Genomic DNA, 11,361 nt, shown 5'->3' with positions numbered 1-11,361 from the left:
CGGTCGGTACTTAACCCAGAAGCTGCTTTACCTGTTGAATCGTAACAGACACCCACCCCATGGACACTTAAATCGATCATATTTTACTTAATTATCATATTTTATTGTGTTTCCCTAAATATTTCTCCCACGTGAAAATTCGACGAGTTTCCTCGCAGTCTACGACGATTGATTCCTATAAATTGAATTTTGAACTACCCAAACGCGAGTATCCCGATTTTCATCGGTCTCGTTTGTTCTCCAGTCGTCTGTCCAACTGACTCCGCGGTCTCCGTCCACAGATGTGTAATTATTGTCCGGTTTCTCGAAAACCGTAACAAGAACCCATGTTCCATGTAAACAATTTTCAAGGTCACGACTCCCCCGAAACATTGATTGCCCTGTGCAGGGAACGGACCTCGGAGACCATATGGTTTCCAGAAGCGAGTTTATGGACTCGTCGTCATGGTTACTTGTAAATATGGCCGAGTGCGCGACAGTTCCGTCATCGACGGCCGTCCGGAAAGACAACAAAAAGAGGTACTCCAAATCTTTCGAGTAAATTTTATTTTATTGGGTGAGTAAATGAAATTATTCATCTTATTTATCCTAGTGAGCATTCCGAGTATATTTGACGTGTTTCGAGACGAAAATTTGACAGTTCAACGTAGTCGAATCCGGTCGGCGTTTGAAACGTGATTTCCGTATTCGTTGACACTTTTATTTTTTCGGTTATTCCGAGTTTTCCGCGGGTCTTTAACGAAGACGTCGGTGTCATCGCGAGCCTGGGCTCTCGTGATGCGATGACAGCCATGGAAATGGCTCGGGAACCTTTTGGCAAGTGTCATTTAACTCGGGCACCGGTAGCTTAAGTGGAACAAGACATTTCGACATTCCGCAACGTGAAGAAAATCCATATCCTCGCGTGTTAGTACGTCTCGAGATTGGCTCGTTAAATCCGCAAGGGAATGTAAGAAAATAGGGCTTCTAGGCACGGGACAAAACCGCTTTTTTGTACCGCGCAATCCGAGTCCATGGCGATACAAACGAAGCAAATATCCCGATTTTCACTCATTTTTTTCCGAGTTCTAGCTCCCGATTCTTAATCGCGTTATTTTTTTTCGTGTTGACAATTGCAATCGATGAGGCATCGTCCTTTTTCGCTTTACTGCATTTCGTTCTCAGCTGAACTCGTTTTTCAAATAAATCGAACTGACAGAATCTTGCCGACATAAAATCGCGCACTCAATAATTCTGCGTTTCTTCTTTCCGCAACACGATTTTAAAGTAAATTCCACGAAGTTTAATTCTACTCCGTACGCGCTCCTGGCCGAATATCCGACAAGTTTTTCCCTCCGGCTGGAACAGCATTGATCCAAATTGCAAACCGATTGATTAAGAAGCTTGACAATTTACTTTCAAAAGATACAAAATCCTGATAAAAAAAATAATCGCAGCTCAAAGTTTTCATTTCAGAAAGCAAATTTTGTGTACTTCCCTGTCCTCAATATTTGTCATTATTTATTATTTTCAATGATTGGAACCACGACCATTGAAGGAAAATATTTTCATGAAAAATCGGTTTCTCGTTAATCTTCAAAAAAACCAGATTACATTCATTAAACGAGTTTCACTCGAACCAACATTTTTTGGGTCACGAACGTTCTGGTACGAGACTGACCCACTCTATGGTAATGATGGGTTCGGAAAATGAGTAATGACAAAGTAGAACGATACGTCCCCTGAAATGTAATTAACGTCGTGAGCTGCTCGTCCAGTCAATGTACAGTGGAGCACCTCGTTCTATATTCCTGTATGAATCATTAATAAAATCCGACATGAGTCGTACGTCCAACACTCGATAACACTGGCAATGTTACAGACAGGGTACGTCTGAAAACTTTGTTTCATGGACACGCACCGAGGTTTTTGTTGATTTTTCGTGTTCTGTCATTGGGCACGTAAATTAAAAGAGGAAATTTTCACGTATTTTGTTCTGTTCGACTTCCTTTCATTTCGGGGTAGCGAGCGCTTTTTTTCAGCGACTGTGAATATTTCATGTGCACGTTATTGTAGATACAATGTACTTCGAGCAATGTGACCTCGCCCACGCCGATAGTATTGACATCATTCACTTTCAGGAGCCAATTTATCGATATTCATGCACAAGTGTTGAGGAGTATGGAAAATGATTATTTTCTAACCCTTGATGCTAAGTGGGGTGAATTAACCCCATCATGTCGCAGGAGCCGTCGCGTTTCCAAATGTTTTGAAAATTTCTTTCTTTAAAAAAAATAATTACAGAAGTTCAGAGGATATTGCGAGTTCATGCGTTTTCAATTTAAACTGTAAATGGTCGAAATTATTTAAATATTCAAATGAAAATAATGACCATGCGGTTTGATTCGTGGCAGTGCTCGACGAAATTCCTCTTCTACAAATTTGCTTAAATTATCTTTCTCTTGCTTCCTCATAGAGGAAGCTATGTGACGATGAAATTTTCTTTTTTTTCAGTTTTCAATGTCAATGTGCTGAAAATGTCGAAAAACATAAAAAATATCATATCAGATGTTTGGATCACATATCAAATCATGTGTTTGGTCGATCATAAATTGCTTTCGTTCGCAGAGTGTAATGAAGCATAAGCGAGTTGGACACGAACTGAAATATCATCGAGTGGAGGAGCCTGTGAATTGAGATCACTGAATAATAAAATTGGATTGAATTGAGGTGCGAAAACAGGGCGAATGACGATGAACCGGTACATAACTTTGAACCAGCTGGGCGATGGGACTTTCGGGTCCGTTGTGCTCGGTGAGAGAATTGACACCGGTGAAAAAGTAGCAATAAAACGAATGAAGAGGAAATATTACTCGTGGGAAGAAGCGATGAACCTTCGTGAGGTCAAAGTAAGAAAAGAATCAATGAAATTTAACTAATTTAATCGAAATGGGGGTGGGGATAAAATGTTAGGATGTCAAAAATTTCGACCAGCTAAAATTTCGAGTTTATAAAATTTGCATGATGATATGGAGACGGATCAATTCGACTAGAGCTTTGAATGTCGAAAATAAGTAAAGTAGAAACTTCAGGTTTGAAGCACGTTTACATCGAAAATAGAATGTAACAATCGCCCATGGAACGACGACTAAAATATCGGTTTTTTGAAAATTCGACTATCGCTCTTTCGATTCATAAATTACTACGATCAGCAATACTGCGATCGAAATTGCGAATATTCACAATTTCGAAAAAAAAGGCTGAAATACTGAAACACCAAAAAGTCGAACCGGCAAAATAAAGAAATGCAGCGGAGCTTAAAATACACGCCGTTTTGACTTTCGCCTTTTCGAGCCATCGCTATTCTGCATATTTAAGTTTTATAGGCTCCAATATTCACTTTCGATTTTTTGCTACTCCATATTCTGGTCTGTCTATAAAACAATATACTCTCTTTTTGAATTCGAAAATATGAACTTTTGACATTCGTATGGTCTGTTGAAATTGCATTCAAAGATTCAAAGTGAAAATTATCGAAATATATATTTTCGAGTAAATACGAATTCAAAGAAGGATTATTCCGTTAACCTTTTAAGAACGGGGATTTTCACGTTAAAATCGAACTCTTTTTTACACTAAATATGTGCACAATATTGATGAATTTTTCAAGCGGAGTGTCCGAGCAAACTAGTGGTCGATATTTCGACCAGATCCGTCCTGCAAAGGTTAAACGCGGAATCTGCTAAATAGTCGATCGGAAATAAGAATTTCGAAATACTTATTTTTCCAATTTTATCCAATCTGATATGCGACAACTTAAAAAATTTCGAAATATCGACCGTTCTACAATTTGGTTATTCGTCATATCGAACTCTACCCGGTGACCTTTACCGGGTTCAATGTCACCGTGGCTCATTGGCTTTGTAGTAGGCGGATTAGCCGACAGCTCCTCCCCATAGGAGGTTGAGCATCCGTCGTCTCGACCCACCAGTGCATAGCGAAATGTCCACGAGTCCCCCTGGTAAAGGTCGAAATCCAGTGACTCCGCCTTTGAAAAAGCCGAGCGTTTAGGTAGTGCGCCCATTTGTGAAAAAGGCCAAAATACTTGTTGTCCTGAAATTCTGCCAAGTACTGTACAAAGATTTTCAAAAATTCTCAGTCTTTGAAAAAGCTGAGCCACGCGAATGTAGTTAAACTGAAGGAAGTGATCCGGGAGAACGACGTGCTGTACTTCGTCTTCGAATACATGAAGGAGAATCTTTATCAACTGATGAAAGATCGGTCAGTAAACAAGCCTGTTTGTGCCTCGATTTATATTCTTCACGAGCTCATCCCCGAGTCTCTCATCATTCAAATTTCCAGGTCGAAGCTCTTCCCAGAGCCCGTAATCAGAAACATGGTCTACCAGGTACTTCAAGGCTTGGCGTTTATGCACAAGCATGGTTTCTTTCATCGGGACATGAAGCCCGAAAATTTGTTGTGCATGGGTCCGGAGCTCGTTAAAATAGCCGACTTTGGTCTGGCCCGTGAGATCCGTTCGCGACCGCCGTACACGGATTACGTTTCAACGAGATGGTGAGTTCCACTCGGTTGGGCGTGGTCGTGGTTCGTGAATTTAGTAATTGTCTCGTCGACGTGTAAAATCCGTCTGATGAAACGCCGTCGCGCAGGTACCGGGCACCGGAGGTCTTGCTACACTCGACGACGTACAACAGTCCCATTGACATCTGGGCCGTTGGCTGCATCATGGCAGAGCTGTACACCTTCCGACCCCTCTTTCCGGGTAAGAGCGAAATCGATGAAATATTCAAAATCTGTTCAGTCATCGGGACTCCTGAGAAGGACGATTGGCCAGAGGGTTACCAACTCGCAGCTGCGATGAACTTCAAATTTCCAGTCTTGAGTCGAATACCCTTGAAGGATCTCATCCCAAACGCGAGCCACGAAGCGATCGAACTGATCGACGATATGCTCCAGTGGAATCCGATAAAACGGCCCAGCGCCCAACAGTCTTTGAGGTTGCACTTTTCTCACGTCTGGCCTCCCACTTTTTTAAACTTTTTTCGGCATTCCAAGGGGACGACCGAGAGAATTATTGATTTAAGCTATTCGTATTGTTGGACGTACAGATATCCTTATTTTCAAGTCGGCGGGCCACGGGGCGTCAGCAGTAAACGAGTGGGTGTAAACGCTCACCGTGAACTCATTATGAACAAGGTCAATATCCCACCGATGGGACCTCTCCACGATTACGCGCGACAAGATTTCAGTGAAGACAACAACTCAAGGTCAACGGACAAAGTGATTGTTCAACCTCAACAGCAGCCGGTTTTGCCCTTGCTCAATCACAATAATCGCAAAAGGGACAGTTCCTTGAAATGGGACGAAGAAGATTTCGCCAATATTTTAGGGTTTGTTTCGATTGTTCGTAGACAACCCACTCGTCTTAAGAGGATGGATCAGTCGGTATATCGCAACCGTGAGTGCGAGAGAGATAGCTGCGAATTTCGAAATCGAAATTCTTTGACACAGTTTGACCGATTAAAAAAAGGCTCTGTCAGTCGATTTTTCCCATCGTTCTGCGTAGGCTGACGGAGCCTTTTTTTAATCGGTCAAACTCTGTCAGAGAATTTCAATTTCGAAAATTCCAAGTGAGGTTAGTCGACTGATCCATACTCTCAAGTGGCGCGGAGTGGCGGAAGGACAACTCTCGCCTTAAGGAAGTTGAGACCGTACAGCAGTCAAAAGTACCTTTCAAAAGTTAGGTCGGTTTACAGTTTGGCAATGTTGCATACACTTTAGAGAAGAGTTGGGAAAAAAGGACGAAAAACTGGTGAAAAGCTCTGTGGAAAACACGGAGGGTCCTAGTCTTAAAAAACTGCACGGGAAACAGATTATTATTAGTATAATCTTAGGAAATCTTCTAATAAATCTGAAAAAATTGACATTATTCGGCAAGCCGTGTTCGTGTTGCCCAAGAAATTCATATTTTTAGCATAATTTTTAACGGAGATATCTCTGAACGTATCTTGACTTCCATAAGGTTACATGCTATTTGGCTCAAATTGTTATTGATTTTTCTCAGCAACGACGCTCCGAAACTGTCTGAAAATCGGACTGATTTTTTTACACTTCACTTTATAAGTTGCAATCGGTTTAAAATCGATGAGCTGCTCGGCAGTGTCCTGATTTGACGATGACCTTTGAAATTTCGTGCACAGAAGCAAGTTGATTACCGAAAACCAGCAACCAACGAGACTCCTGTCGAGCCGGCTCTACAAGGAAAATCGTGTCGACTGGAACGAGAAGAACGGCGCTCTGATCGACATGCCCAAAGACCTGAGCACCAATTGGGCAACGCCAGCGTGGAACGAGAGACAATCGTCAAGAAGCTGGAATCAGTCGCAAACGAATTTGAAAAACATTCGGAAAGTTTCTGCTAAGCAGCACTACCTTAGTGTGGCCCGGTACGTCGCAGGCCAAAGCACAAATCTCTCATCCAGGTATCGAAAATATCGCAATTTTGCTGCTCGGATCCTCGTAGCTTGGATCACCCTGTCACTTGCTTGTCTGCTTGGCTGCACCGACTCTGGTCAGACTAAGCTTCGCGATTCACTTGTCGTCGTGACGAATTTCGCTACCCGGACAATTGCCGATTTACTTGGGGCTCTGGGCCCCGAGCGTCGCGAGGGCAAATATGAAAGTGACGATCCGCTCGCGGCCGTGGCCCTGTCGGCTCGCGAGCCAGCGCTGCATCGCGTTGAAATTTTTGCTTCGTTTTGGAAATTCATTATTCGACTTACGGAGGATGCGCTCGATGCGAGTCGCAGCTGCGCCGAAACGTTCGCGTCTTTAGGCCAAAGCGGATTAGTCATTTGTGCCGCGCTCTCCAGATACCTTATTAATATAATTTTCACGCTTTTTATACTTTTCGTTCAAACTATTTGGTTCGAAAAAAGAATCGCCGATTTTTTCTTATCTGCCCTCCGAACTATTTCACTTACCGTCTTCACCCTCGTTGCGTACATTTCGGAAATCGTTTCCGGCGCTTTCCTCGATGCTGACGAAGTTTCGTACCAAGAACCGGAGCACGCTTCAACTTTGGGGAACATTAATTAAAAGTGTATTCTGGATTCTGTAACGAAAAGGAATAAAAATTCATTGTCCGACCTCGAAATTTCTCATGTTTTTCTTTATGGTTTTATTATTATTATTATTTTAGGAACGGCGAAGGGGATGCGGGCAGATCGAGAGTACTAGTTAATGGTATCGCTGCTCAAGTACCCGGTGAAAAATTCACGGACGATTTCATGCCCGAAACTTATTGGGGAGCGCGAGACAACATCGAGAGTCAAACTCGTCAGCATTATCTTGCAAGAAATAGGTACATCGCTGAGCAAAACGGACGATTGCCTTATCCGAGTGTCTACGGTACTCAAAACGCCAGTAAGTTATTGCATTCTTCGTCCACAGACTGTTTTTCATTAAGGTAGTTCTGTCATTTTGTTAAAATCTGAAGAACCGGCTGAATTTGAAATATGCTGAAAGAATAGCCTTCGTGGACCGACTGTCAAAATTTCAAATCGATTCACTATTTAGTTTTCGAGATATTCGCGATTAAGGTAGTTCATGCGCGAAACGATTTTCTTAGAAAAGTCTTGAAATTTATGCAGAATTTGAACGGATAGTCGACTGACACACATTTCAAATTTTAAAGGATTTTCATTAAGGTAGTTCTGTAATTTTGTTAAAATCTTAAGGACCGGCTGAAATTGAAATATGCTGAAAGAATGGCCTTCCTGGACCGACTGTTAAAATTTCAAATCGATTCACCATTCAGCTTTTGAGATATTCGCGATTAAGGTAGTTCATGCGCGAAACGATTTTCTTAGAAAAGTCTTGAAATTTACGCAGAATTTAAACGGGTAGTCGACGTCGACTGCGACGCATTTAAAATGTTAAAGGTTTCGTCTTATTGGTTATTGAGATAAACGTGCTTAACCCTTTCAGTCATACATTTTTTATCTGCACCGATTTCGATGAAAATTGGTACTCGGTGGTTTTCGGAGTCGCTGATTACGAATCTGGTATTAGATTTTCAAAATTCAAAATGGCGGATCCAATATGGCGGACGTATAATATCATTGATATGCACTTCATATATATATATATGAAGTGCATATCACTGATAAGGAACCATGGATTTTAATTATCTCAAATTTCATCTCAAATTAACTGAAATAGTTATTTATAATGTACATTTGAAGGAATATTCGTGATAAAGTAGGATTTTATGCGATTAAAATTTTTGTTGTCAAACTGCCCAATTAGATCGATTGTAGCGGATCCGCCATTTTGAATTTTCAAAATCTGACCTCATATTCGTGATCAGCGACTCAAAAAACCCCTATATACGTATTTTCAGAGGCTTTGGTTCAATATTAGAGCTCTGAAGTGATTTTTTACGAGGTGGGACCGTAGCGGTCCCACCATGACTGAAAGGGTTAAATATGAAAAAAAATGCACAGCGGTATAGAGACTATGTGCAAAAATAGTTTATCTTTCCATGTAACGAATGAACGCTTGTTACGAAGCTTGTGAAAAAGTACACGAAAACAATGAAGTATATAGCGAAGGTCTGCGAAAAAATTCGAGACGATTGTCTTACTAGTAACAAAGAAAAATAAAAAATACGTCAACTTATAATATTCTCTGAAACACTATCGTTAATGAATTATTAAAGAAACAAATTTTGAAAATTTTCGAAAACAATTGGAAACGCTATCGCTATGTACAAGCTTTGAAAAAACCGTGTAGCCGGCAGGAGCGTGCAAGCATTCGATTTCGTTGTTCGCCGCAGCCCTAACTCTTAGCTCGTACGTGTACATACAGAACTGCCTTAATCGAAAAAATTCTCTCGCAGTGTAGTCAGAATTTCAACAAAATTTTGTACTCTTTCCTGTAGTTCAATGCCAATCCAGCGAAAAAGTGTCTCAATTCTTTTGCTCAGAAACAATTTTTCCTATCGAATATTCCCGTTAATTTCAACGGTACCGTAAGAATTGCTACCTCTTTGATTGACGAGTCAACAGCACGAAGTGCCCAAGAAAATTGTCCATTCTCTGCACGTTAGTCGAGAATCTTCCCACCGGTTTAGATTCAACTTACATTAGCAAAAATGAGTGTAGCTTCGCGTCACCAATTTGACGTCAAAAGCCACGACGTTATTCAAATAACCTCACGAATTTGTTGATCACGTGACAGAAACGATGAACAAGACGACGATGCAGACGAATTTGTTCGGTAGTGTTTTGAGCTCGAGGCCGAGCGGTGGAGTCCACGGAAGGACAGATTGGGCAGCCAAGTACCTCAAGTGACTGGCCCATCGCAATGAGCCAATTTTGTGAAGTTACATTAACGAGAGGCCAAAGTGTTTTTAACATTGAGGACTATGAAAAAATATACCTTGGGGTTCCTGATCATGGTCCAAGATCGTCGGATGACGATCAGTCGCTGTATCAAGACTTTATCCAAAGCCGAAGTGTCAGGAGGCTGCGACCACGATCATCCGAGGAACGCGAAAGATAAAGAATCTTATGGAAGTCCTGTGCATTACTCAACAACTGGCAACTAGTGTCATATTCATGTATATTTGTACTTATACTTACGTGTATCATACATATAGCTGGTCTATTATTTGTATATAATTAAATAAGCTGGTAACATTATATACGTGAGGAGTAGCGATCGAGAGCAAAAAAACTAATGAAAAAACAAAATTTCGAAATTACGATCCGAAAACAATGTCCCTGCAGTCACGAGCTTTGTTGTCGCAAGGCTGTGATCGGCTCATTATTTTCCTGCCAAAAAAATACGCTTGAGCCTCAGCGTTTAAGGCTTTTCCTCGTTGTCTCTATTATGATGAATATATATGCATAAATCTAAATACATATGTTCATATTACTATGTACAATTGAATTAATAGTATTAATTGCCAAACTTAACCTCTCAATTTTACGAATAGCTCGTAAGTCAACGCAGCATATCTTCCTCGAATTTTAGAAATCGCGATATTCGCCAACTTTTAGTATTTGTGTTGCTGCTTCTTCGAATATTTGTCTTGAATTTATAGGCACGTTTATTGATATTATTATGATTAGCAATGTTATTCACGTCATTATTATTCTTAGTATTATTATTATTATTATTCATCTGGTGATCTCGAAAAAATATACTAACCTGAAACTGTATGCATGGTATATTGATAGTGTTCGATTATTCGCCAGTGATATTTGAAACGGCTTGTGCGAGGGCTTGGAAATCAAAAATTCAGCTTTTGAGGGAAAGATTTTTTTTAAACTTGAGAAATCACTATAAAATTTGGTTTTTTCTTCTAACTCGGAGCAAGCTTTATCTTCAACTTCACCGATCGATAACCGATCGAGCTTCAAAAGCACAAACTAAAACAATCGATTTGAAGGCAAAGTCTTTGTGAACCATCATCTTTAAAGCTGTTCGGCCGTTCTATGATTAGTCAAGTTCACAACTACTTTATGTTGTTAAATTCAAGTCTAAATTATTAATAAAATAAATAAACGCTCACATTGAGAATATTTTTATCACAAAATTGTAATAAAATGCTTTAAGAATATCATAAAAGATAAAATTTATACTTCAACTTGACTAGTTAATGACATTTGAAATACACATAACCCAGGGAACATTTTTATTGTGCGAAAGTAATTTTATATCGGTGCAATGGCACAGATAAAAAGGAATGGTCAATCCGTTAAAAAAAGTGAAACTAATGGACGAATGAAAGCACGTGAGTCAGTCTCAAAAATGAATTTGATGAAATTCGCGTGATTCCTGAATTTGCCTTAACCCTCTCAGACCGAGATCTATTTCGCATTGACGGGAAATGATTCCCTTCATAATTTTATCTAAAAATACTTTCTAGTTTCCGAATCCATTGTGGCATTTCAGTTTTTTTGTTGGGAAATATGAATTTTTGAATGTTCGCTGCGCGCAGCACCAGGTCCCTGGGAAGCAAAATCAGGAAAATTTACGAATGAATCTAGGACCTAATACCTTAAATACATCATATTAGCTTCCCTTTGAAAGGAAATAACGTTTGGAGTACGAAAAAAAAAATGTATATTCACTTTTCTTTTGCGATAACTAAAGCACCTTTTCACACAACGCCAACTCAACATGAAACGCCCACTTCATATTGATATTTCGATGGGTTAAAGCAGTTTATCTCTAGATTTAGAAGTATCTGTGGTGCAATCTAATCTTGCTTGATGGAAATAGGCAGTTAGAACCCCGACCTTACTGACCGATGCAGTTTTATTGGGCCTGGAAGTTCATGTTGCGTAG

The 11,361-nt window shown here is 40.3% G+C and overlaps 1 protein-coding gene across 5 annotated transcripts; it reads left to right on the top strand.

Moving 5' to 3' along the window:
• The first annotated feature begins 409 nt into the window (after nt 1-409).
• On the top strand, nt 410-9,957 carry LOC122416139 (serine/threonine-protein kinase dyf-5-like). Of its 5 annotated transcripts, XM_043428845.1 has the most exons (10): nt 414-556; nt 2,608-2,888; nt 4,139-4,260; nt 4,342-4,554; nt 4,650-4,762; nt 4,877-4,997; nt 5,109-5,390; nt 6,201-6,482; nt 7,202-7,425; nt 9,244-9,957. In XM_043428845.1, the coding sequence occupies exons 2-10, from the start codon at nt 2,727-2,729 to the stop codon at nt 9,354-9,356; spliced, it is 1,632 nt and encodes a 543-aa protein (XP_043284780.1). In that variant the 5' UTR covers nt 414-556; nt 2,608-2,726; the 3' UTR covers nt 9,357-9,957. The 5 variants fall into 5 exon arrangements, with proteins under 5 accessions (XP_043284779.1, XP_043284778.1, XP_043284777.1 ...); XM_043428844.1 differs by having other exon boundaries at nt 410-556; nt 4,650-4,997; nt 6,201-6,446; XM_043428843.1 differs by having other exon boundaries at nt 413-519; nt 4,650-4,997.
• Nucleotides 9,958-11,361: the final 1,404 nt, after the last annotated feature.

This window comes from Venturia canescens, chromosome 9 (assembly GCF_019457755.1).
Source record: "Venturia canescens isolate UGA chromosome 9, ASM1945775v1, whole genome shotgun sequence".
In the NCBI taxonomy this organism is placed as follows: domain Eukaryota; kingdom Metazoa; phylum Arthropoda; class Insecta; order Hymenoptera; family Ichneumonidae; genus Venturia; species Venturia canescens.
Note: the sequence above shows the minus strand (reverse complement) of the source record. Positions and strands in the feature narration are given on the sequence as shown.

Bases quoted from the DNA above. Each gene is read 5' to 3' on its own strand.
- LOC122416139 (XM_043428843.1), top strand. From the start codon at position 2,727: ATGACGATGAACCGGTACATAACTTTGAACCAGCTGGGCGATGGGACT. The intron at 2,889-4,138 runs GTAAGAAAAGAA...AAAAATTCTCAG, and splicing joins TGAACCTTCGTGAGGTCAAA to TCTTTGAAAAAGCTGAGCCA. The intron at 7,426-9,243 runs GTAAGTTATTGC...ATCACGTGACAG, and splicing joins CTACGGTACTCAAAACGCCA to AAACGATGAACAAGACGACG.